Consider the following 27,124-nt stretch of genomic DNA (forward strand, 5'->3'; position numbering starts at 1 on the left):
ATTTATCGAATTATAATGGGTGCCACTTTGTTGCACAACCTTTCTCCATCTTTCACGCAATTTGAATATTCCATGCTTGCAGAACCTCTCAGGTTTTTCGGCGAAAAACTTTTCAACATGATCTATCATGTCGACGAAATTTCTTAAAGATCGGAACGAACTTTCCGAGCTACTCAATACAATAAGATCGATGGTAAAATAAATTTTTATCAAAAATACCATAAAAGTGCAGTTAACTTAAATATCTTCTTATCTCTCAAGTTCAAAGTTAAAATTCCTTTATCTTATAATTACGACATCTTATCGTCATCCTCCTCGAAAGTAAATCTTCTTTGGCAGACCCCTTTAACGTTATAATCTTTCTCTATTTTTTTTTTTTTTTTTTTTTTTTTTTTTTTTTTTTTTTTTTTTTTATTTTGAAGCATTTTAGAATCAATTCCCATTGAGAATTATAAATAAATTATTCTGGCGTCGTACCATATCGTGTATAATAAGTGTTTATCGTATGTTTGATTCTAGCTGAATCTAACGTTTAAATCTAACGTTGTAATCTAACGAATATGTTACGTCGCGCGGGACATCTGCACGCCAGCCCTCGCTACCTGGCAGCCAACAGCCAACCTACAGCCATCCCGATTCTCAATAGACCCAATGACCCACCATAAAGACGTTAACTTTCAGCTTCGTTGTTTCCCCACATGTTTGCCAGTCAAGTTGCATGTCTGGAGAATTCTCTAATTCTAGAAGTATTTTCAGTTTATGGCTGGGTCTTGAAAAAGTCCTTGAGTTTATTAGGCGCTCTTAAGAATCACGGAGAAAGCGGACATTTACCAGATGGGGGAAACGCTAACACATGCCCATCGGAAAAGGCTGTTTTTTCGTCAGGAGCAAAGTCCACCCCCGCTCTACGTTGGTGGGAGACTTCTGCATATCCTGTTCATCAGAATGGGTCATAACCAATCGGCATCGCGGATCGTTACCTTCACTTCCTGGACGAAAAGTGTGAACAACGAATCCGCGTTCATCGGTCAAAGGGCACACCCACACCAAGCTTTCCTCCGAGACACCTTAAGGGCAGTCCAACCCTCTCGAGCGAGTGTTCAAGCAGTCATCAACATTTCTACACTTCTTCTTCACCGTTAGAATAGTCAACACGTTATTACCGAGTTTCATCCTTAAATCAGTCAGCTACTTCCCTTATCCATACGCATCAGTGTAACTATTTTTCCATATAAAGTTGTTGGAATAAACACTATTTTATACCTGTTAATTCAGTGTAAATTCAGTTGAACCACCCCTCTTGTCGTAACAGAAATCATGGGTTCGATCATTTCGTGACGTCGATTATCTAATCGTAACGGGAATTTACGACTCCCGTTGACGTGCTTTCTTGCGATCGCGTCGAAACAGAATATTTACAGATATTTCTACATGATCAAAAAGATCAATGAAAACTGCAAATTGATCAACGTTGTTCAAGGATTGATCAAGACAAAACATGCACAGAGCGTTCAGTAAGGTGAATTAAAAATAGATATTTGATTCTTACAATATATTTAACACTTAATATAACAATTTAAGAGAAACATAAATATGTCATCGAATGGAAGAATGATTTCAATCGTAGTCCGTCAAATAGTTCAGTCGACAACCTTTGCTGGGATCTTGAAGCATACTTGGGGTTTGTTTTGTTCATCAACCAAAGACAGCTGGATAGTCAGGAAGATCCTTGGGTAGCTCTTTTCAACGGGCATTTTCAAGTGATAGGTAGCTGATTGTCCTTTCTGCAATGGGCATTGTCCACTTACGAGACTCTTGCAGGCATTTTGTTCCGGTAATGGGTATGGGACATGGCCACTTCCAAGTTGGACATCTACTACTGGCTTCAGGGATTTTGTATTCTCGACTATAATAAATTATTCGAATTAGAATAGAAAATAAGCAATTTATTTTTGGTATCACGAACACGTCGTCAAGATTCTTCTATAGTTCCCCGGCAAGATAATGGAAACAAATAATTCACATTTAAACTTGCAATTTAAATAGAAAACTTGAGCCATTTAGAAACTAACTTGTTCAGCTCTATTTTCTGGAAACTCTTTAATTTTAATATTAAGATACAGGATCAATTTTCTTCTAATCAACTAATCAGAAACGATACAAGTAATCTCGGTGAAGTTGACCACTATTTCGTTTCAAATTTGATATATACGTGGTACCTTAATTTTATTTTAATGTTCTTTTTATCCGTTTTTCAGTTATAATTTGTTGCGCTACTTACCAGCATTGAAAACAACTTTAGCCTCAACGGTCGTTCCTCTCACCAAATTGCAGGGCAAAGAGGAACATCCCAAGATCTCCACGCTAACGGGGGATGGACCGGCATTACAGGGCACGTATGATGATTGCATCGAATCGGCGATGAAGAACACCGCGAAGACGTATACTGCGACAAAAAGTGACCATACTTTCGATATTCAATTAAATTATAATGTTACTTTAGTAGGAAATTCATGTTCGTATACCTGTGTGTTTGAATAATGGCATATTATATTAATATATTATTAAAGTATTGGTACATTAGCAAGTAACAGTTAGCACGTAACAAGATATTCATAAAAATGGATATCATTTTTTAAGAAAATTCCATCGATTTTCCAAGCTTATAAAACTTGTAAAACGGACAAATGTTCAATTTGTACAAGAGCATATAATAGATAAATAGAAATAGTCGTAAGTTGCCATGTTATATTTATAAAATGTACAGCATGTACAAGAGCGAATGATAAGTTGATAGAAGCAGATGAAAGTTCGAGATGTCAGTGTTCAGAGCCTGTGAATAGTACCAATAATGATATACGTACCATAGGTGAGGATTGCCATTTTTGCTTTTTGGTATGTGCCGCTCGTTTCACTGTTCCAAGTGACTGAAAATCACAGTACCGTGGATAGGTATTTATTGCTGGTTACTATCTAATCGAGAGTCAGACATCAGAAACGATTATCATTGTAGACTTTTGAAAACACTTCAGATGGACACCTGCCGACCAGAAAATTATGTTTGTTGTTCTTTTTATCGATAAGATCGTTTGGAAAGTATTGAATCAACGTTCGTGTTCATTCAATTGAAAAAAAATCATATTTTACACCTAAACTAATAATCACGATTAATCGTTTCATTGCAGGTGTCCAGAAACATTTGTGTACTTTACAAACATATCACATTGACTTTTTGTGTTATAACTAATTATTATTTTATCAAGAAAGTTCTCCAGATATGACTAGTTACATGTGCCGATATTTCAATCGTCACGGAGTCACTTAACGTTACAAAGACAAATTTAATTACAAATTAAGAATCTGCTTTCGATTCAGCCAACAACTGAAAAAATAATATAAAACAAAAAATCTTGTACATCTAGCATTTCCTTATAAAACAAAAGAAACGTTTGGAACAAGCTAATATTTAAACTTCAACGGTTTACCAAAGATAGATACACACGACATATAAGAAAAAAAGAGTATAGAAGATACGAAAGAAACGGAAAGTAGATAGTAACTTATGACATACGAAACATATAATAAATAATAATAAAAATCAATTTAACGATAAAAATTTTTTTTACATTTTATTCTTGCTTTTATGCGAAAAAACACATTATAATTTCATTTTCTTCATTTGTTTTTAATATTGAGATCAAGATTTCCTCTGGATTTTTATTCTTAGCGTGATCTATTCTAATATGACAGCATGTCCGTTGTTGTGCTTCTTATACAATCCGTCCATCGCCCTCTGGGCGAATTCCATAGATTTTTCAGCATCCTCTTTCGTCCATGCAGGGGCATGTACGAACCTCTCGACCAGTCGATCACGCAAAAAGGTTGGTGTAATTGAAAACAAGGTATGGTAAATCGCATAACGCCATGATTCATTCCTAAATGGACATTTGAATAAATGTTGTAATATTAGCAACCCTTAGCTATGTGATCAAATTTAGAAAGATTTAAGATCGATATACGATTAATTTTTTCCATTATATCGGAGTTCAGCTGTTCTAATACAGATGTTAGCTCAAGTACTAAGTAATGAGAAATACTTTTTAAGATGCTTATCATCAATCAACCGACGAGATAGTGGCTATCGTTCCCTTAACAACATAGTATTCGATTGAATTTTAACATTTCAGTCGATAAAAATCTTCAGCCGCGTCTACTATTCCGTTCATTTAGTTAAAACCGTACATGCGCTCTACTCTTAAGTATAATAATTTTCAACGTACTACGTTAGATTCTCAAAATTCTTCTCTTTCGATAAAAAAAAAATATATATATATATGCATATTCCCCAATTAATTCTTTTAATCGTTTCAAAATTTGAATATTTCAGTACGATCAAAAGTTCATTTTTTAATTTACCATATTATTTCCGTATTTTTTTATTACACTAGATTTTTAAAATTTCCTTATATTTTCTTTTTTTATATGTTCGGTAAAAAGAAAGTTTTTTAATTAACTTCTTAATTTTTTCAACATAATTAAAATTTCATTTTTATTGCTATACGTACTTGTAGGTTGCCGATGGATATCTGTCCAGAAGAGCGCCTTCGAAGATTTCATAGATACGGCCGTCTCGTACCGTTTGCACGGTTGTATTTTTCACCAGCGACGTGAAATATTTCATATATCTATATAAGTAGTTACCATAAAAGTTTTGTGCCTCCCTGGGCATCACCCACTTCATCGCCTCAAAGTGGTCAGCTTGTCGAGTAAATATATTGCTCTCTTTAATGAAGGAACCTATACCACGTGTAAGTTAAGCGATTATATAAATAATTATACATATATATATATATATATATATATATATACACACAATTATATATATATAATTATATATAATTATTATATATATATTTTTATATATAATTATTATATATATTGGTATATTATATTATATATAATTGTATATATATATATATACAATTTCTAAATATGATGTGTCAAATAGAATTTTTTGCAAATTTCTTGTGCAACACAAAATTTCTTGGAAATTAAAAGTTTATCATTAAGGAGGCATTCTCCTATGAACATTATTGTTCATAATTGTTTTGTGATCTTATCTCGCCCGCAATAAACGGTGTGTTTAAAAATCGTATCACGCACACATAAGTGATCGAAGCTTTGAGAATGTATTAAGATGGAAAACTCAAAAGGGATCCTAAACAATATGCTTATCGTTATCGTTTACATCAAAGTAAATAATTTACGTTGAATGTTGAGAAAATGTCAAATGCCTAAATTACAAACTCCGAAATTTTATTCATTTTTTCGGTAATCGTTAAATAAAGGTATGATAAACTCAACATAAAGGTGTAACTTTAGTACCGACGAGAGCTGATAAGATGTGAAATAATCGGTAAAAATTTCAGACCAGTCGGCCAGTTTTTGAGACTTTTACCCGTTATTCCACGACTCACTAGCTCTCGTTGTTACCAAAATTATATTTTCATGTAAAGTTCATCATACCCATTTCGTTTAATAATTACCGAAAAGAGAATTAAATTTCGGAATTTGTGATTTAAGCATTCGCCATTTTGCTAATTTTTAACATAAATTATTTACTTTGTTAAGGACGATAACGATAAACACACAGATACAACTTGAGCTTCTTAGTTTAGTTCACTCTGAACGCTCTAATCGTCTACACCAGCCAGATACAATTGTTGGGCGCGCATTTAATGCGGACGATATGAAACCAAGAAACAATTAATTAAAACTGTATAAAAAATAGTTATGAATGACGAAAAAGTAACTAAATAAACCACAAAAAAGATTTTAATATTAGACGTACATCGGTTGGAAAAAAATTCATGGAAATTGTTAAATTTTTCAACGTTCGATAAAAGAATGCTTCCCCTTAAGTACATTCACAAATAATTTTCTTATTACATTAAATTCCCAAATAATTTATTGCACACAAGTAGAAAGCATAGCAAAATATTTTTTGCATAAAACTGCTCTCTTTTTATAGAAGAATCTTGTATTTAAATTTCAAAATGCTATGCCTTGGTTACCAGGAACGACGCAAACAACTCTGATGCCATACTTCTTCAACTCCACCCTAAGGCCAGTGGCCCAGGCGCTGATAGCAGCCTTGGTTCCACTATAAACCGAAGCTCCTGGAATTGGCTGCGTCTTACAGTGGCTTGAGACTACGATAATCCGACTATAATGGGCGCGGATAATTGGCATCAATTCTTGCGTGACTATCATAGCACCAAGAAAGTTAACTTCCAACTGATTCTTAAGCTGCCCATATGTTTGCCATTCAAATTCACCAAAGACCATCACGGCTGCGTTATTGATTACACATCGCAACACTGGAATCGATATTGTATTATATAGGTATACTCGTTTCATTTGTTTTTTCTTTTAAACCAGTTAACATTCTTCCCAAATTTACCCAAATTCATTCGAATGCTCTATTAACAATTTGTATGATTATATCTTTCTTACACTATGGTTACATGTTATCTATATTAGTGACTATGGTTACCTGAGATCCATGAAATAAAACAAGTGACAAAAGATATGGTTAGTATTTCAGCTGTTATATGAGCCGCTCAGAAGCCAAAAGCAGAAAAGGAAAGTAATGATATTAAAAATTCTACATTTTAGCTTACCTTGAATTTGCTAGTATTTATATTATCTCCTTATAATAAATAAGCTCATAGCAGTGAGTAATCTGTTCTTTAAAAATTGGAGACCAATCTTATATTTTGGTATGTAATGAAAATAAGAAATTGATAAGTTATACTGAGAGACTCATATATTCATATCAGAGCGAGAAATATGAAGTGTGAGTGAGATAGATAGAATGGCTCGTCTGATGATTCATTAGTACATGTACATATATTTCTAGCATTTTCATGTCTAGAATTGACCCTACAAATATTTCGCACGTATTTCATAGTACCCTGTATAGATTTTTATGAATGTGTACATCTCAGTATTTAGATGTATCATCTGTTGGAACCATGTTAGTATGCACATTCATTGTAATCATAACCTTGATCGTGCTAAGTAATTTACCTAATCTCTTTTCCGCTATAGTACGACGAACGGAATCCGTGAAACCTGTAGTGCTATTCAGTTCCATAAGATCTAAAGGGAAAACGATTACTCCTTCAGCTTCTAGTTTTTGAACCGAGGGACATTCCATTTGCAATACACCCGCTATTACAGTTGCTCCCAGTTGTCGGCAATGCAGAGCCAGACTGTATCCTAACCCTGAACCGCAGCCAGTTATGACAATCACATCATTCGAGGTCAGTTTGTCTCGAGATTTTAGATGGCAACATAGGTAAGAAAGACCTGAAAGATTATTCGAAAAATCCTTTTCCACATCTTAATAACGTATGTTGTTAACACGTTCCGTGCCGGACCGATTTTTGGTTACTTTCCGTTCAGGCCCTACGTCCTACATTTCCCTACGTTATTACGATTAATAGTTTTGCTTCTGATAGATTTACTTATATCTTACAATTTTTTCAATAGTGCAAATAACATAATTATAAAGAAAAGGATGTGTTGTCTAAGATGTACTAGACATCAAAGTAATAAATTTAATTTTTAACCGTTTGAATCTCAAGCAGCGCGATCGCGCTGTTCAAATTTTGTGTCGAAAAGTCCCAGTACATTTAAACGTTACGGACGACTGACGCTATTTTGTATTTCATTGTTATCTTCTCAATAATTTTTATTGAACAAAACTTGAAATATTTATAAACTAATAGTACGCATATGTAATAATATAGATATATTCCATAAAAGTAACAAACGTGACGAGCGCTATTGTGCCGCTTGTTCCTCTTCGCAATCGATAAAGACAAGCGCTATCGCACTGTTTGGGATTTTTCGACTAAAGACCCCTGGCACTCAAACGGTTAAGGAACTCTTTTAATAAACACATGATTGAAGATTTACTCTACCCTAAAATTCCAAATGGCTAAAACGGAAGTATGCGCCCCGCGCGGCACGAAGCGTGTGTATTTATAATTCGACAGAGATAGTGTTACATTTTTTTATTAAAATTTTACAATAATTTTTAATTTGCTATTTGAATGTATTAAACCAGACTAAACTAATGAAACAATTAGATAACAAAGTATCGTAGTTGCATTGAATCATTGACCTTCCAGCTGATGGCGCGTTTTGATAGATCCAGCCTACCAATCAATAGAAAGGAAGATAAAATGTGCGTCTATGTATGTATAAACAGAGAGGACTTCCTCTTTGATATACTTAAATGGATGCGTTTAATTCACAATTCAAAAGATATATCCGATACGAATTTCATTATAGTAATATATTTTATCATGATTTAAAATTCATTTGGTTTCTTTTGTTTTATTTATCTGCTTCGTATAAAAAGTTTGTGTACTATCAATAAAAGCTAATTAATTATAATAAATATTATGTTCTTACCGATACCACATAAGGACACCGTTGGAACCAAGTACTTATGTCCCTTATTCCATAAATAATAAAGGCCTATCGAAGTCGCTACGTCTGCTAGGAATATCCCAGAGTACCTCTTGATATATCCAAATAATCCCATTTTAAAATTAATACGGTATCAAATTTACAGATATTTCACCTCTCAGATGGCACTGTTCGGATAAGTTAATTCAATGTTTCTCTATACTTTATTTGTATGTATAAAATTCTTGTAAAGAGATAGAGAAAAAGAGGAAGACTACGGATATAATACACTTCACACAGTAAAAAGAAGCAGACAAAATTTTGATATGATATATGTGAAATATTTATACAAATAATATTAGAATCAAGGTTCCGATTTTACGAATTATAACAGTATAACGGTTTACTAATAAGAATGTACTCGTAATTAATGTCTCTTTAATTAATGTCTGTATAATTAATATATGAATTCACAATATGGAAATCACCATAGAATCACTTAGATCACTACGTATAAGCAGTAAGAATCAGAAGGATGAATAAAAACACACACAGGAGACGAAGTGATGATATTCTTGCCTTGATCGCAAATGGCTGCTATGGGACGCGTGCAGAAAGAAAGAAACCTAAATATCCCCACTCTTTCACAATGCTTCACGGTGGGTCCTCTCAAAATTCCAACGGTAATACGCCATGTAATACACAAAATGTGTGTAACTTAAAAACAAAGTAAAATTTAACGATCATATAAGCATGATATAATATTTCTATTTATTACAGAAGTAAAGGTTTTCTTTTCTTTTTCTATAAACTAGTTTCTTTTCGTATAAAATTGATTCGATATGCCAGAGTTTGATCTGTTAAGAGGTGTTAATATTTCATGAGAGAATATTTCTCTCGGTTCAATTGCCAGACTCTGATTTGAATTGTAAACATGTCACACAATGTATGAATAAATGGAATACGATGAAGTTTCTAAATGCTGCTATCGCAGTCCTATATTGTTAGTGTTACTAAGCACAACTTAAAAGATTTGCTTTTTAACGTATACACATTCCCGGTTTCTCGATTGAAAAAATGTTGGAAACAATACAACAAAATCAACGTTTTAAATAGACTACAATACCGTTTCAAAATAAACATAACAACATAAACAACAAAGTAGCGCGTTTCTAATTAATGTCATTCCTATGACATTTACAAAACCTTATCTGCACACAGTTCATTCCTATTATTAGTGGAAATGATATTAGCAACGTTTTCTTTCTTTCGTTTAATTTTGCATATGATAGTATAAAAAACTCTTTCGTATAATCATTACACAAAATTTCTTGTAAATTTATAAGTCTTTACAGAGTGAAATATACAGCTTAATATTAAGGCATACTTTACATAAAAATTAACAAATATTGGCTAACAGTATAAGATATATCTTATGCTAGTTATTTCTTTAGAATGAAATCATAAGACAGTGAATACATATTCGTTCGAGTATAATCCAAAATTATTACATTATCTTACAAGCTTCATTTATTATTCTCACACATATTATATGTCTCCGTTTACGTGGTACTCCTACAGTTTCCTTCAAACATCGCTTTGAAATGTGGAGTATATTAAATACCAGCGGGTTTATCGGCAACTAAAATATTCGGATCCGCGCGAAGATCGTAACTTGGATCGCCGTCTGTAGCCATTCGTCCAAGCCACGAGAATAGAATTAACATTCCAGTGAAAGCTAATATTACCATGATTCCTAGCACCGTATATCTCCTGTATTGCGGACTGGGTGTATTTCTACGTCGCGTTGGTGGACTAACTATCAACTTCCACCACCTTAAGAACCATTCAATGGCAGGCTTTCTTCTGTATTTATTTTCATCGTGATCAAATGATATTTCTTTTGGATCGTCATATGCTTCACAAACTTTTCTTGATGTTGACTGTGACAATCCCATGGATGAATCGATATTTACAATTGAATAAGGTGGCCCAACCTTTTGATTATTTAAATGCACATTATTTATGTTACTGTGAACTGAGTTAACATTGCTAACAGAACGTGATGTAGTGGTTGATGGCGATGAAGTTGTTAGTGTGTGATTCTGATACGAAGTGGTCTCAATTCTCAATGAAGGATGTTCCTGTTCTGGTTTTTGCTCTCTGTCTTCACTGAGCTATAAAAGATAATTTCAATATATAGATGTCCTGTATAGGTATGTTATGTACTTTATTATGTACATTTAAATACAATACATACCAAAGGTAAACCTAAACCAGCTCGTGCCCAATTTACTCCTGCTAACTTTTCTCTCAACACATCTGCCACAGGAGAAACCAATTTTGAGTCAGGAAATATGCGTTCCTTACAAGTTGGACATGTGTATCCTGCTGGTGCTGTAGTTTCTGGTAATTCCCTGGCATATTTGTCCAAACATGCCCAATGATACATATGATAACATGTTAGCCGAACACAATCCCCTTCGTTTAAATTTACTGAGCATAATGTACATACTGGATTGTAATCATGGTCATGTAGCCACAAAATATACGATTGAACAATACACTGAAAAAAATATAAATATTTATCAGTTAAGTAATATTAATATAAATGAAAAAAAGGACGAGTATTACTTTGACTGGAGAATTAGTGAAATTTATTTGTTCATGATTTCTTCGTCAAAGTACATTCATTGCAAATTGTTTTATGAAAAATAGAATACAATACCTTTGGATGTTTCGTAACCATGCAATGTTCACAAACATTGACACGGTGTTCAAAACAAAACAGATTTGTAACTCTTCTTTTCGGACACTTGCACAGCCCCATAGTTACGATAAAAGTAATACGTTTATAACATTAAATAAATTATCAACAATACAATAAAAAACTAGTTACTTAAAAACACTTTTATAAGCGGATAATTTTATATGACATTTCGTGATCTTACAAAATTTTAAGCTACATTATGCGGTACGGGTTCCATCTTTCATCAGCCACGTCGTCTGACATTTCTCACAAATGGCACAGAAGAATGGACCAATAAGATTCTTCGATTCACCGGCAACGAATAAACATCCATAAGTTACTGTACACGTTCTCCGATTTATTTACAAGAAAACTATTCGTTTATAAAATAATATTAAAACTGATATTTTTTTCACATTAAAAGAATTTTTCTTTAGTAAGCATAAAATATTGTTTCAATCATATAGTTAACATATCTCGTCTCCAATAGAACAAATCACATATAGTAATTATAAATAAATAATAATTTGCATCATATAAGTATCTCTATAGCAAAATAATTATTAATTTATAATGATGTCACACAGTTAATAATTTTTGCATGCTATAACGAAGTACATACGTTTTTTTTTGTACGATAACGGAGATCATCTTGTAAATATTGTTAAAATGGCTACGTTGTATCGCGTCTTAAATTACTTAGGAAAAAATATATCATCGATAGGACAGAATAGAAATATATCGTTATCTCCAACAACGCGTATTAAGGAAAGTGAGTATGATTACATTTATTAAGGTATAACATCATTTATTGTTTGACTTGATGTTCCTAACCTATAATTTTGAATTTACTTAGTCATAGAAAAGAAAGAAGGAAACACATTAACTATTGAAGCTGTGATTAAACCAGATCCATATGAAGGGAGGTTCTTAAAACCTAAAAACGGGGCATGTTCTATTTGTTCTTCTGGTCTTAACATTAAACATACAGTAAGAGTTCGATATCTTGTCGTATTACGATCTTCCTTGCCTCTGGATAATTAAACTAATTCTTTTAGGATGTACTTATCCTAAATCAATTTGTTACATCAGATGGATGCATATTACCACGTAGGATTACAGGTCTTTGTGAGATGCAACAAAAGAGAATTAGTTCATTGATCATAATGGCTCAATATGCAGGTTGGTAGATTAATAATAACAATGCAATTTGCAATCTACAGTAAATAAATTGATACACTTATGATTAGGATTAATGCAAAGGAGAGCTCCTGGAGGTGGTTTACTTCATCCTTTACAAAGAAGGAAATGGAAAAAACTTAATAGCTACTACTGTGAAAGAACTATTAAAGCTAGATATAAGTAATAGTTTACAAACAGTATAATAAATGATTGGACAATATAGTATTGTAGTATTTTGAATGATTTAGTTTTATTTTCAATATCTTAATAAATCCCAATATCAAAATAATTCTCCACGTGATTCTACTTTGCTCTTAATTTCGAATGTACAAAAACGTGTAGGTTAGAAATCATGTTTACATCTTGGTTAATAAAACGCCCATGGTGTAACAAGTTTCAAAAAAGATACGTGTCAAAAGGCACAACAATCGTAAAGAATGAACACAAGAATGGAGAACAGGAAATCACGAAAATTCGAAACATCGGAATTTTGGCACACATCGATGCTGGTTCGTTTGTGATATGCTTTTTATAGATAACCTATAAAAATTTCTATTTTAATGAATTTACAATATTGACGATGGTTTTTCAGGCAAAACCACTACCACAGAAAGAATGTTATACTATTCTGGTCTCATTAAACATATGGGAGAGGTTCACCATGGGAATACGGTAACAGATTATATGGATCAAGAACGTCAGCGCGGTATAACCATTACTTCTGCAGCGGTGACATTTCAATGGAAAAACTACCGTATTAATTTAATCGACACTCCAGGACACATTGACTTCACTATGGAAGTGGAGCAAACCTTAAAAGTATTAGATGGAGCAGTAGTCATATTAGATGGAAGTGCAGGTGTTGAAGCTCAGACATTAACAGTCTGCAGACAAGCTGACAGATATGATATTCCTAGAATTATTTATGTAAATAAGATGGACAGGGCAGATGCTAATTTTGACAGTAGTTTAAAATCTATTGAATCCAAGTTAGACACAGAAGTATTACCTACGCAATTTCCAATTAAAGATAAAGGAAATTTAGAAGGAATTGTGGATGTTATTACTTTAGAAAAATTGATCTTTTCAAAGAAAGATATGGGTATGAAATATTCCAGAGTAAAATTATCTGAGAGTGAAGATACAACTTTATGGGAGATGGCAAATGAAAAACGTAGAAGCTTAACGGATAAATTATCCAACATGGATGATGAATTAGCTAACATAATAATAGAACAGGAATCTTTGGATGCAGTAACTCCACAAATGTTAATTGATTCCTTGCACAGATCAACTATTAGTAGAAAAGGTGTTCCTGTGCTCTTGGGTAGTTCCTATAAAAATATTGGAGTTCAACCTTTAATGGACGGCGTTCTCTTGTATTTACCATCACCCAATAAAACTAAATCTTCTGCGTATTACCGTTGTTTTGATGACAATCTTTGCGCCAGGGCATTTAAAGTCGTTCACGATAAGCAAAAAGGACCAATTACATTTTTTCGAATTTATAGCGGCAACGTAGAAAAAGGCATGAAGCTATATAACGTCCGGAAAGAAGAGAAGGAACTCGTAGGAAAATTGTATATCGCGTACGCTGATGAGTACCAAGAAATACCGAAGATCACACGTGGCAATATTGCAGCGATAACGGGATTAAAAAGTACAACAGCTGGAGATTTAGTAACGACCGGTCGAACAACGACAGAACAAGCAGAAAAGAAACTAAGGGCAGAGAAAGGTGTTACATTGGAAGATGTAGAGAAAGTATTTGACAGCAATATTAGGACGTTAGAGCCAGTCTTTTTTTGTTCAATTGAGGCGCCATCGTTATCTACGCAAACACTTTTAGAGAAGGCTCTTCAGGAACTCGAAAGAGAAGACCCAAGTTTAAGAGTAACTCAAAATGAAGAAACTGGTCAGATCGTGCTTGGAGGAATGGGCGAACTGCATTTAGAGATTATCAAAGAAAGAATTAGAACCGAATATAAGGTCGATGCTGATTTAGGTCCTTTGCAAATCTCCTACAGAGAAACTATAAAGGAACCTATTTTAGATACCTTTTCGACTGAATATAAGATAGGAAGCGCTAATCCAAAAATTACAATAATCATGTCGTTGATACCGAACTATCAAGGAAAGGAGACTTTATTATTAGATAAATCACAGAATTATGGTGATAGCTTAACTGCTATACCGACACATATAATGAAGGCAGTGAGGAATGGTGTTAAATCAGTTCTTTTACACGGACCGAAATTAAGTTATCCGGTTGTAAATATGGGCGTTACATTGCATAGTTTAGAATATGCATCTGGTACCACGCCATCATTAATCAATGCTGCTGTTTCACAGTGTATTCGACAGGTAAAAGTATCCTTATGATTTTTATTTCTCTTACGTACATATAAGACATAATAAAGGAAATAATCTAAGCTGAGAATGACGGGAGAATATAATAGGGTACATGAAATAGAAGCTGTGGTACTCTATCGCCATTTCTGAGTTTAACTGCAGGAGTATCAACCATAAACGGAAGAAACAATATTCTATTTCTATTAAATTATTTAATATTACATTAATTGACAATTAATTGATAACCGTATCGCTTTCGTTACGTTTGATCACCTCAGTGCTTTTTTTCGGCAACCCTAAACTTCTTTCCTTCGCAGATTTTAATTCAGACAATAGAAGCAGAGATTTCGGTTTACGTTCCAACATTGTTCTCTTTGTATTTTGTTCGGACAAACCGTTGTTAGGCAATGATTCTTCCTGAGGGAAAAAGTATCTGTGTTTCCAATTATCCCGTATAATTTTTAGAACATTAGTCTCTTTACGTTTGTCCTCGTTGCATATATAGGTTTCTGTAAACGTCCGAAGAACGCCGATTTTCTTCAATGTATCTTCAGATATACCGATGTTGAAGGATTTCTGTTTTGAGGTTAAGGTTGGAAAAGCATACGGTTTCAATGTGGTGTTCTGTTTTAATTCTAAGACACGTGGAAGTCTCGTGGACTGCCTGTCAAAAAATTCATTAATTAATATGTCTGTTTTAATCTGTAAATTCCTCAGAAAGTCCTCGTCAGTTATTTTCCGTAGATTAGAATTCTTTGCACTACTAGTTTCTCCGTTACTTAAATTATCAGCACTGAAGTGCTTTGAGATCCTGATGTTGTTGTTTCCTTTGACTCGATTCTTTGTTCTTTTCGAGTTAGTTTGAGTAGATCTTTCTACACTTCTTATGCCCCACTTCAACATATAAGAATCCAAGAACTTATGGTATAATTTAGGGCAAATTTCTTGGTCTTCGTAGTGCTTATCTATAAAGTATACTCTGCGCAAACGACAATTACCGCAAATTTGAATCCTCTGAGTTATAGCGTATTGTTGCTTGAAGGCAGTTTGCGTTAGGCTCGATAGGTCCAATTCTAATTTATTCCAACCGGTCTCAAATTTTACTTTGACGCGACAAATGACACCCTTGGAGTTTTGTTTTTCCGACTCCGCGTTCGTGAATTGAAAATGATGCTGGCAATTTTGGTTATCTGCCACCTGATTCAATGCATAAGCTTTTGTATCAACAGATATTATGTTATAGGTTATTCACTATTTTGTTTAAGCAACTTTTCATTTTTATTTGCCAAATTAAATTAACCCTTTACAATAGAGAATTTACTTGTATTAATTCGAGATACATATGTTAATGTAGATACCTGGCTACAAAAACATCTTTAAAAAATTAATTATTAAAATACTAGTTGAGATAAAATGTTGAGTGTTGTTCGGACCACAAAAGAATTGACTACTTATTCGTATTAGAAGAAGTTTATGAAAGACTGTGTTTTCTTTTTTAATTTAAAAATAAAGAATTTATCGTTAATATGAGATTATACTCAGAATATTCCACAATTACCTGCACTTGCAGACGACAATGGAGATTTAGATTCTTTATAACCACAACTAAAACTGGTAATTCGATATTGAGGAATTGGGAGGAATCAGAGGGACAAATGATGGAGGTGCCATATCCATGGGGTTGTTCGAAGTCCTGTATCTCGATAACCTGTGCATCATTTACCATAAAATTAACTTAAAATTCAATGCTCAGCTAAATAAACTTGAATGATGTTCATTGAACGTAACCTACATTTTCTAATAAATCTGAATCTAAGATTTTACGAATACGACCCGATTGAGATTGCTGCTTGCTCCAATACTCTAAGGGTTTGTCACTGATACTATACAAGAGGGACACATATCCATCAACCATGAAATTACGAAATTATTTCACGAAAATGTGAAGTATTTATGTGACTTTGTTACTTTAGGATTTACATCTTTCCGTTCGTTTGTTTTCTTGCAGCGTATTTCAATATAATGGCTGTTCATTTGGTATTATGTTTTTTTTTTTTTTTTTTTTTTTTTAAGTTGACGCAGTTGATAAAGAGAACAATCGTTTGAGATATTTCTAGCGTTGACAATAGAAATAATGATTGCATTAACTATAGAAACAAGGATTTTCTCGCCAAGTGAAAAAATATGGTATTAAATTCGATAAGGATAGTTTAAACAGAGGGAACAATAGAATAAACAATATCTTTTATTGGAAGAATAATTCATTGAAAAAATGCGAAATATTTTCTGTAGCTAAGCTTAATTAAGTCACTGTTATTTTTACTTATTTGGAATTTAATTATATTGATGTATTGATATATTGGAAACTATACCGTAACTATATTGGAATGTAGCTACATATATTGAGATAAGTAACTTATAAAATATTTATAAATATAAGAAGTAATGTATAAGTAATCTATAAAAATAATTCCGACTGAAAATAACCAGATCCTCTAGAAAATGTTTTGCAACATCTTTAACGTTTACAATCTGAGTCCTAGATTTTTTGATTGCTTAACAATTTCTGATTTGTCAAAGACTTGCTTGAGATGCTTGAAATAATTTAAGTACATCTCTTGAACATTCCCTGGAGCCTTTATATTACTTAGATCTCTTAAATTCCTCCTTGAATGGCTTGAAATACTTTAAAATCTTTCTAAATCTTCCTCTGAAACTGTTAAATTACTCACGACCCTTACTTTTTCAAAAGCTCTTTCCTATTTACTTATCGTTCTCTATATGTATTTCAGTTGATGAAGAATGTTGGAATTACACTTCTAGAACCTGTAATGCGAGTCGAAATTGTGGTGCCTGAGGAATATTTAAGTGTCATCATGAAAGACCTGTCGAAAAGACGCGCAGAAATAAAATATATCGATGCCTATAGACAAAACAAGGTAATGTATTTTTTTTTCCTTTAAGGAAATTTAATATTAAAATCGAGGTCAGAGAGACTAATGTAACTTAAATGATGAAAACAGGTGGTCCACTGCCTTATTCCATTGGTCGAGTTACTAGGATACTCAAAAGCAGTAAGAATAATCTCATCAGGCCATGCAACGTTCTCGTTAGAATTTGACCATTACGAAGTAATGGATTCGATGAACGAAGCAGAAGCGATCAAAAGAGTTACTGGATTCTATTAGAAAATTTCGAAAATTCTATTAGAAGAACGTGAAATGAAAAAGGTATCTTTCTCAGCATACAATATGCAATATTATTTATACCAAATATCTGTTGTATTTGAAGATATTAGTGATTTAATTGTACAAAGATAGAAATTAAATCGCTATAAAAATTATTTTCAACTTACTTAAGGATTACGATCAGGGTTTACGAGAAAAGAGCAGTCGTATGTGCGTAAATTTCTCGTATTTGTCAAGACTTCTACGTCTAAAGTGAAGTAAACAATACGATACACAAAAATTAAAACACATTGTTATTATTCTTGGACAAAATTACATATTCGATTGTTCCTTTATTCGTTCGCTCTAATCAAAATATATTGCAGCATTTACCGGTGATGCGTTACAATCCTTTTCTTATTTACGATCATCTATCGCGGCCGCCGATCACGTGGCTGAAATCGAGCAGCTCGTAAAACGATTTCTTTCTCTAAGAATACATATATATACATGCGTAGTTATATATAATAACAAAAAAAAAAGGAAAGAAAACGATAAAGAATAAAGTAATAGAAAGAAAAAAGTCTTATCGAAATAACACCGGCCAGCCTCGTAAACAGCAGCCGCGCATAAATATATTAATATTGCTTAAAGATCATGCAAAAATGTCATACATAGTAAAATATATGTATGTATATATATTATATGTATGGAGGGATTACATTTATAGGGTGAGAGACTTGCAAACACGTCAGTTGCACATAAAAATGTTTCGTTAATACGCGTAACCGCAAGCGGTTTCGATGCGGTTCTTATTTATCGGAAATATGAGGCACATAACATTCACCAAATTTTCAATAAAAAATATATACGTGTGTACGTATACACACATACATCACTTTGTCATCGAGCCGCAAGTTCGTTAGCCTTGAATTGTGCTATATACACATGATGTGAAAAATCATGAGCGCAATCAAAGATGGCCATCGTATACGCGTCCTCCTTAATCTACGTAACGGTTTTGAGCGCTAAAATCGAACGTTTTAGATTCCTAAACAACGTTATACCTCTTCGGTTGACGTTACGTAATTGGTAAAAAATAAATTTTTCGTCGGGCTACGACGAAAATCTCTTACAAAGAAAAAAAAAAACAGAAAAAGAAATTGTTGCAGTATTACGATGCATGGTTTGCATAATTCTAATTCGTCTGTGTAAAAACGTTCGCAAAAGTTAAATACAATTACGTATAATATAATATATTATATTATATATCACTAGACACACTCGCGTGTCAATCATAATTCATTAAATGACGTAAAAAGATACTTTGCTTCTTCTTCCAAAAGTTCACGCGGTTTATGTGTTCTTAAAGCGCTACTAACAAGGAAAATCTCATTCTTTTCCTTTTTTCTTTTTTATTCTTTTTCCTTTTTATTAGCCTCAAAGACAATTTTACCAAAGTTCTTACAGAGATGGAAATGTGTTCGACAAGCTTATTTTACGATGCGTGAATCCATAACAGAAACGCAAATACTGAATTTCACGATGTGTGGTTCTAGTAGGAAATCTTCTCGTATAAAAGTTACCAGAATCTCACAACATCATCTCATTCGGGATCATCCTCGTTTGATCCGTAATCGAGGTCGTCTTGGCGTCACAAACTCACTAGCTTCGGCGGATTTGCATCCGGAGAGCTGAGATCGACGGCGGACAGATTGTTTCTTTGCTGCGTCGAGCAAGAAGGTATCAATGGTGTTGAAACTGGAGTAAGGCCGGTCCCGCCTTCCATCAACGACTCGAAATTAAACGCTATGCCGCTAGTTGGCGTGGTGATCGGCATCCCCGCTACGTCCAACGATGGTTTCATGAACGACGGTGTTTCGACTGTCTTAAATGTAAGCGTGTTCGGCCTTTCTTTTGGTTCGCTGAAAATCGACAGGGAATTTGGTCGATTGTTGTTGTCGAAGCCAACCGGCAAAGAGTTCGGTCTATTCGGTCTCGTTGCGACGTTCACCGACTCGCGTTTCGTGCTTTCAGCTGCGGCGGCTGCAGCCGCAGCCGCAGCGGCGAATTGGTCCTCCGTCGGAAGTTCTGGCTTTATCACGGGTTTCACATCCGGAGGAGATGCTGAACGAAGTCGACAGACCGCTCTGTGAGCCTCTAGGATGAATTCCAGTTCGTCCTTCGCCTGCTGCAGCTGTTGAATCTCTTCTTGCAAGCTTTGCTTCTTCTGCTCCAAACCCTCAGTCTCCTGTCAAATGAATTCGTCATGTTTTATTCGTGTTTCATTTTTTCAACTTAATATTTGAATTACATTAGCACATACAGTGTATATTATAGTCTATCTTGCACATATGATCTTTTATTTCAAGTCACCGATACTTCCAATCCACGTAAAACAAGTGACAATGTATGCCACCGATTGTACGCACGTACATATCTTGAATTAAGAATTGTACAAAAACAGTGGAGCAGTCAATAAATTAATATTCTTTTTTTCCACGTTAGAATATTTCTTTCTTTCATTAGGAAATCTAATTACAGAAAAAACAGCAATTGTAATTTCGCAAATATGGAATGGGATGATATGATAACCTTGCTGTTCTCTTCCCTTCCTCGTATTTGCATCTCTTCAAGTATCTTTTGGACATATCTATCTATCTTGAAATATATATTCTTTATTCATGAAACTCGCATGCAAAAGGCAGTAGGATTACTATCTTTGAATTCAATACTAAAATCAATTACTTATGAATCTTACTTATGAATATTACTTATATTGAGATATAACATCTATTTCAGAGGGGAACAGCAGGATTAAATTCAGAATAGATTTCATCAATTACATACTTCTAACAGGGCATTGGTATGATCCATCCTCCGCTTGCGACATCTAGCTGCTGCCATCTTATTTCTTTCTCTGCGGATCTGTCTTCGTTCTTCCTCCTCGGGGGTCATCCCGATCGTTCTGGTAGGCCTTCTGCCACCCATGTTGCGTCTGGTTGGCTGTTGTGGCTGTGTCTGTTGACTGTCCACGAGGGTGGTATTGGCGGCCACAGGGGCGGCAACGGTGGTAGTAACAACGTGATGCGCCGCCGTGTTTTGCGTTTGTGCCGGCGTCGGTTGCGAAGGTTCCACCAACGGTGGCACGAATCCTGCTTCACGACTGTGCGACGCTGACTCGCTGGTCAGCTCTAGAAATGTTTGCTCGATGCTCCGGAGCGTCGTCGGCGTCAACGTCGGCGTCGTCCGCGTCGGCACTCCACTGTGTAGTCCGTCCAGAGAAACAAGCTGCAACAACAAAAGATTTCAACACATTAATTTGATGTCACATGATTATTATTTTAATTCAAAGTACATACTTTTCAAATATTTTCTCAGTGGATAAAACAGTGCAACGATTTCTTTTTAGCTGTATTTTTATTTCATTATTAAAGAGAATACACACGACTTACACCTTAGTTAGAAGCTAGATCAAAAAGTATCTTAAACTTTCGTTATTACTACGAAGTTTGAGTTATCCTCGGTATATTTCAATATTTGTTGCACCAAAAATAGCACTACGTTTGCCTAAACCGCAGAAAAATATGCTTATTAAGTACAGTTTAAACATTAGTACCCGTTATTGTATAGAATCAGCATAAAACGTGTAAAAATAACGACTACTGTAATATATTGGTTTTCAGTGACGGCAATGATAGCACACGTATACACACATAACACATACACGAGTTTAGGTGAGAGACGAGCGACTGGTGCGCAACTCGATGACCATGCAACACAGAGCATAAAACGCGAGTTTGCCAGGTGCGGATAGATAACAAAACAGTTAGGAAACCGATGTTTTTCGTCTGCGGAACGCGATTGCCTTTCAAACGAATTGCGCGTTAGATCACCGCTCGTTTATTGCTCGGCGAGATATAAAAGAAGTTCGTCGATAATATGACCGACGAAGTGCTGTTAGGCAATGAAACCGATTCCAATAACCGCTTTCGTTCCATGGAAAAAGAGGGCGTTGCGCAATAACCGTAAGAAGAAAATGGGAGAAGGAAAAATACGGGGAGAACGAAAGAACGGTAACGGAAAGGTACGCGATATGTACTTCCATCGACGTTATCATTTCTCGCTTTTCGCTTTGATATCGCGAACCAACGTTAATGCAACGAGATGTTTTAGATAAAAATATCCGTGATCCAATAGTCGATAAGCTATCGGCGCGAACTAGATCGCATCTGGGGGCTGCTCGTTTCAAGGTACGCGAGTACACATGTTTATCGTTCGGTATCATCATCGCTAAAATTACAACGAATTATCGCGACATTCCTAATAATTATCCACCACGATCGGTCTCCTCCTTTCTCTGTAATCTTCGATCTCGAATTCTATTTACATGTTCCGATCTTGGTTACCTTGCGTCCGAAAATAGCAGTGGCGGGTCTTTTAAAAGTTACATCGATTTAATGGCCTTACGTGATAGTCAACCGTAATTTTAATACGATTCTCCTAACATACGATATTAACAATAGGTGATGTTAATCTCTCGGCATTAAGTATGAACACGTGCACAGAATACGTTATGAATGTGTATGTGTGTGTGGTATAGTATCGTCTGGGGGGTACTATCGTCGAGAACGCGCCACCTGTCGTGTCGTCTGTTCTTCCGTCCACGCGATGAAATCGAAACCATCGATTTAGCTATCGAAAAACCAATTGGTTTATTCGGCGACACGAACCAAAACAGTCGGCCGCGGAAACAATTGGTCGACTGGATGGATTTCATCGACGTTATAAAAGTGTGTATGTCTCCAACTACGGACGATATTAATGACTTGGCTCGAATCGCAGCTCACGTAGCGACAACCTCGCGTTCGCCATCGCGTCGACCAATCGGCAGACGGGGACACGCGCGCGACGTATTATACCCGACGCACACGTTTCCCAGAAAGCACAAAAGGACGCAGGAAGGAGAAGAATCGCGACCTTCAGTCTCATAAGGAGACGAGAGACAACGACACCAAACAGCCGAGGTCTATCATTTCTAAAATTACGAGCCGTACTGATCGTTAACGAAGGCCGATTCGGGATAGATAGCGCACGTCAGAGGAATTGAACGTTTCCCAGAGTTCAAGCATCATTGCACAGGAATTGCACATCGAGATTCTTCAAATGGAAAGATCGTGATAGATCATCGATGACATCTCGCTTCTAATCTCGTAATTAACTCAACGTTTTATCTCTCCCTTTTTTTCCTTTTTTTTTTTTTTTGCTTCTCGCTAGGTAAAGCACAAAGAAGTTCGCTGAACTTTAAAAACAGGTTATAAAAGTTCAAGTTACAACGGTGTCATCTTTTAAGTGGCATTACCAGGCGTAATACGTTTCTACGTTAATCTCCACAGTTGAACAACCTTTTGGCGTTAATAGAAATAAGAACCAAGATCACTAATCTTGCACCTATCTATATAGCTTTCGAAATGTATATGTATTCTAAATTGTGTGCTATTGTCTATCAGTTCATTAGCACTTGTCAAAATGCAAATATGCTTTGTGAATCATATTTGAAGAAGCTGGCTTAGAACTCCTCCACTTTTGTGTGAGAATTTATTATGCATGTATTTATAACATGATTACGATTCATAATCGCGGGGCTACCACGCTGCCGCGTGTGTCATCGCTAAAATTACTTAGCATACCAACGGGTAGCGACTTTAACAGAAGAGTAATCACCCACCCACAAGATTCACCCACCTATCCGCTCCCTGTTCGCGCGTAAACTTGTGGAATGTTCGGAGCGATAAACTTAGGCGTTACAAAATCGTTTTCGCGCGTCACACTGTTCTGGAATTTCAGTTTTCGGATACTATCCCTTTATGTATCTACAAAATACACGTTTTTTTTCATAGATTTTAAAAGCATTCCTTTATTCACAAATTGGATAATCTTCTAAATTTCTTCTTTAAATATTCTTCCGTTATTTTATGTATGAAAAGTTAGGTTAGACGAGGTTAATTCATCATCTCGACCTTCGTACGAGTTTGTAATTTGCTGTAAGCTGTGGCTGATGCGTACATGCGCATAAATCAGACGATATATGCACTTGGAAGCTGTCACGTATACATACGTACTCTGTATGATTTTTCGATTTGGCACGATCTGAAATTTACAGCGCTGACCATTTCAAGAAAAAGCAGTTCCGTTATAAACTGTAGTTATTGAAGGCTCGATAAATTTAGAGGGATTTACCAGCGTGAAAATTTATCAATCGTTATTTACTTCTTATAAGCTATAACTGTGGTTTTTTCTTTATCAGATTGGAAAAGAGACACAAAGGTGTGGCCCTTATCGTGTCACACTTACCCTTTAAAGGAAAGAAAAGGAAACCAACATACTCGATTTCGTTTATCTAGGAAACACAAAAAGCGACATTCATTTGTTTGCACTGGAGGATTATCGAATTTACCATCTTGAGTCGACTTATATTTATATAAGTTGCGAAAGCGATAAAATGATTCTACAATTTCTGTTGCATTTAATTCCTATTACTTAATCATAAATTATTCATAAAAGTATTAAACATTTATGAAAATTTTGTACGACATATGGCAAGGTACAAGTATCATGATCACATTGATAAAGTTTAAAACAAATATGAAAATGTATATAGAAGTTACAAGATATTTGTCGTACACATACACTTATGAAATTATTTAAGCAATCAATTGTCCATTACTGAGTCCACCTTTAGCGTTAATTATATGATAACTTACTACCGGAAAATCAATTCTAATGCCATTAGATATAGAATTTTGACGAAACAAAAAGAAATGACTGAGGATACTAGGAAAAGAAAATATAAATTTGAAAGGTTGAAATTCAACGAGTGAATGAAGGTTAATAAAAGGAAATGCTCGCGCTATCAGTTTTTTTAGCGGTCACGAGACTGCGATTATTACCACGGCCACGGCACATTCGTTAACCGACGGGCCGTTCACCTTACCGTGCATCGTCAGTTTGAATATGTCAGACGATATGTGGCGCTGGTGGATGAACTCTGTATCATTTTGTCAGACATGTCTGTGCAGGTTCAAGTCAACGGCTGCCCGAAGATCGCGTCACGACATGCTTTCGATCGACAACACCGTCCATCATACTCGTGTTTATTCTACCCAAATATCTATCATAAGATGATAATAATTCATACTAATGTTAAAATAAATCCAAAAAGAGAAGAAAGATAAGTAAAGAAAGTTTTGAAGAAAATTTATATAAATGTCGAACGTTTTGTTATTAATCATTTTTTTAGGTTAGAACGAAATTATATGAAACTATGAGAGTCCTAAGAATCGTATTTTTCATGCGGTGGTTATAGTTACTGGAATATATTGTCCCGCATTAACATGTTGCAACGGCAAAATGCATACATATATGCATTGTTTCTAGAAATAGCTGTCTACTCTCGATTCTAGTATCTACCGCATCGTGCATCGTTAATCCAATCGCGATGAGAGGTATGCAGAAACATTGATCGCCGCGGTATATGTTTTTTTCCGCGAGGCAACAAATATTGTAATAAATCAGGCTTTCCATTTTTTTACTACTGACTAGACATTTATGGTAAATAGATAGATATTTGCTTCGCAAATTATCGTCGTGTAACCACATCATAGATAAGCTTACTATACTGGAAACTAATATTCACTAATATTCTACAAGCGTATATATGTATTTAACTTTGCTGCGTTCTTTCGCTTACCTACAATCCAATTGTATCCACTTGAGTAATGATAAAAGAATATTACATATATGAATAAAATATGAAAGAATGATTATCGTATTTTTTTTAAAGCATTATAAATCTTTATCCTAACATAATAATTTAATATCTAACATAAAAATTCGAGAATCGCATTAGAGTTAATACGAACACAATATCTATGGAGTAAGAAATGTTTTACAAGACAATACACAATTATTGACATGCATCTCTACGAGGACAGCATTTCAATTATCGCCGAGAGATTGCGATTTTGAAATCAATCAAGCAGCAAGGTCATGCAAACGTAGCAGACGATAACAAAAAATCAAGATAGTAGAGAAACGGATATAATGGTCGGCAAATGTCAACCCCAATGACACCCTGGTAACAAAATACACAGAAATATTTGACGCAGATGCGCAATGTGGTTTTTTTTCGATGTCGCCGTTGGTATGCAGCACGTCTTCCGTTTTGTGATGTAGTTGTTCTCTCTCTCTCTCTCTCTCTTTTCCCGTTGTGCTCGACACCAAAGACGAGAGAGAGAAGGAGAGAAAAAGAGAGAAGGGGAGAGAGAGAGAGAGAGAGAGAAAGAGAGAGAACTCGCAACGAACACAGTGCGCTCGCGCGCGCGACATAACGTATCCGAGCAACACACACGACCACTCTTTCTATAAATAGATGCGTTTGCTGTTTTAATCTGCCCTGGGCCCGCGTTACGAGCGGACAAAGGGCGATATCAGCAACCAGAAAATCATTGCGAAACGTAGCGCAGTCAGATATTGGCGCAACATTTTCTTAGACAAGGAAAAAATAGTAAAATAGAGGAAAGATTAATTAGAAAGAGATAGATGATGAATCAGTGTACCACCGCGGCTCTCCAGGCATTGCACATGCGCATCGTAATTTTACACCGCGGAAAATAGATTGAAACAAATTCACTTTGAATATAAGGGAGCGATACAATAATTGTAATTGGATATATAAATCATTTAGTGAGGTAATGCGTAAGACTCGTATAAATATAACATTGTTGGAACATATAAAGTAACTAACATATTGTATTGTTAAGATATGATAATTATTTGGAATAATATGTTAATTATTGGAATAATATGTACATTACAGAAAATGTATTATTATTTACTATAATAAATTACTTTAGAAGTCCACTACAGATACAAGGAAATTTTCATGATTTAAAAAAATAGTTTAACATAATATTATAGATACTTCAGTTTCGACAAACTTCAGAAAAATTAATAAACTGGGAAAAAATTGTCATGTACGATTTGATAAAACTTCGGTACTATTCAGTATTCGAATGGTAGACGAGAGAACTATGAATATCGGGAAACGTATCTGACGGTAGTGTGTGTACGATATTGGTTAAGTTTTTTACAAGATACAATATTCGCGCCACGTCTTGAGCATCGAGGT

The 27,124-nt window shown here is 34.8% G+C and overlaps 7 protein-coding genes across 12 annotated transcripts in view; 2 read left to right on the forward strand and 5 right to left on the reverse strand.

Moving 5' to 3' along the window:
- Positions 1-1,537: 1,537 nt before the first annotated feature.
- On the reverse strand, positions 1,538-3,009 carry LOC122567611 (NPC intracellular cholesterol transporter 2-like). Its single transcript, XM_043726363.1, has 3 exons — positions 2,865-3,009; positions 2,282-2,446; positions 1,538-1,906 (listed from the first exon to the last, which is right to left on the reverse strand). The coding sequence occupies exons 1-3, from the start codon at positions 2,881-2,883 to the stop codon at positions 1,641-1,643; spliced, it is 450 nt and encodes a 149-aa protein (XP_043582298.1). The 5' UTR covers positions 2,884-3,009; the 3' UTR covers positions 1,538-1,640.
- On the reverse strand, positions 2,910-8,890 carry LOC122567602 (retinol dehydrogenase 7). Of its 3 annotated transcripts, XR_006316821.1 has the most exons (6): positions 8,488-8,890; positions 7,093-7,374; positions 6,066-6,380; positions 4,566-4,797; positions 3,627-3,935; positions 2,910-3,040 (listed from the first exon to the last, which is right to left on the reverse strand). XR_006316821.1 is itself a non-coding variant. In XM_043726342.1 (5 exons), the coding sequence occupies exons 1-5, from the start codon at positions 8,618-8,620 to the stop codon at positions 3,734-3,736; spliced, it is 1,155 nt and encodes a 384-aa protein (XP_043582277.1). In that variant the 5' UTR covers positions 8,621-8,890; the 3' UTR covers positions 3,132-3,733. The 3 variants fall into 3 exon arrangements, 2 of the variants coding, with proteins under 2 accessions (XP_043582277.1, XP_043582276.1); XM_043726342.1 differs by lacking the exon at positions 2,910-3,040 and having other exon boundaries at positions 3,132-3,935; positions 6,075-6,380; XM_043726341.1 differs by lacking the exon at positions 2,910-3,040 and having other exon boundaries at positions 3,132-3,935.
- Positions 8,891-9,960: 1,070 nt separating this feature from the next.
- On the reverse strand, positions 9,961-11,478 carry LOC122567606 (zinc finger protein-like 1). The gene is made up of 3 exons (XM_043726347.1): positions 11,213-11,478; positions 10,745-11,050; positions 9,961-10,661 (listed from the first exon to the last, which is right to left on the reverse strand). The coding sequence occupies exons 1-3, from the start codon at positions 11,312-11,314 to the stop codon at positions 10,101-10,103; spliced, it is 969 nt and encodes a 322-aa protein (XP_043582282.1). The 5' UTR covers positions 11,315-11,478; the 3' UTR covers positions 9,961-10,100.
- Positions 11,479-11,677: 199 nt separating this feature from the next.
- LOC122567609 (39S ribosomal protein S18a, mitochondrial) lies at positions 11,678-12,704 on the forward strand. Its single transcript, XM_043726356.1, has 4 exons — positions 11,678-12,005; positions 12,090-12,223; positions 12,292-12,415; positions 12,484-12,704. The coding sequence occupies exons 1-4, from the start codon at positions 11,903-11,905 to the stop codon at positions 12,597-12,599; spliced, it is 477 nt and encodes a 158-aa protein (XP_043582291.1). The 5' UTR covers positions 11,678-11,902; the 3' UTR covers positions 12,600-12,704.
- On the forward strand, positions 12,621-26,035 carry LOC122567596 (ribosome-releasing factor 2, mitochondrial). 2 transcript variants are annotated; one of them, XM_043726330.1, is made up of 5 exons: positions 12,621-12,924; positions 13,008-14,779; positions 17,560-17,706; positions 17,791-17,997; positions 24,242-26,035. In XM_043726330.1, exons 1-4 carry the CDS (start codon positions 12,768-12,770, stop codon positions 17,953-17,955), a joined length of 2,241 nt encoding a protein of 746 aa, XP_043582265.1. In that variant the 5' UTR covers positions 12,621-12,767; the 3' UTR covers positions 17,956-17,997; positions 24,242-26,035. The 2 variants fall into 2 exon arrangements, with proteins under 2 accessions (XP_043582265.1, XP_043582264.1); XM_043726329.1 differs by lacking the exon at positions 24,242-26,035 and having other exon boundaries at positions 12,622-12,924; positions 17,791-18,121.
- On the reverse strand, positions 14,944-17,553 carry LOC122567600. Its single transcript, XM_043726336.1, has 3 exons — positions 16,560-17,553; positions 16,326-16,475; positions 14,944-15,964 (listed from the first exon to the last, which is right to left on the reverse strand). Exons 1-3 carry the CDS (start codon positions 16,680-16,682, stop codon positions 15,002-15,004), a joined length of 1,236 nt encoding a protein of 411 aa, XP_043582271.1. The 5' UTR covers positions 16,683-17,553; the 3' UTR covers positions 14,944-15,001.
- Positions 18,236-27,124, reverse strand: part of LOC122567601 (transcription factor kayak) — a 34,778-nt gene continuing 25,889 nt past the window's right edge. For all 3 annotated transcript variants that reach the window (XM_043726338.1, XM_043726337.1, XM_043726339.1), the window contains exons 2-3: positions 20,785-21,225; positions 18,236-20,185 (exon numbers count right to left, since the gene is read on the reverse strand). In XM_043726338.1, coding sequence (XP_043582273.1) covers positions 19,589-20,185; positions 20,785-21,225 — 1,038 coding nt within the window. In that variant the 3' untranslated portion in view covers positions 18,236-19,588. The remainder of the gene's footprint in view (positions 20,186-20,784; positions 21,226-27,124) is intronic.

Source organism: Bombus pyrosoma, linkage group LG5 (assembly GCF_014825855.1).
Source record: "Bombus pyrosoma isolate SC7728 linkage group LG5, ASM1482585v1, whole genome shotgun sequence".
Lineage (NCBI taxonomy): Eukaryota > Metazoa > Arthropoda > Insecta > Hymenoptera > Apidae > Bombus > Bombus pyrosoma.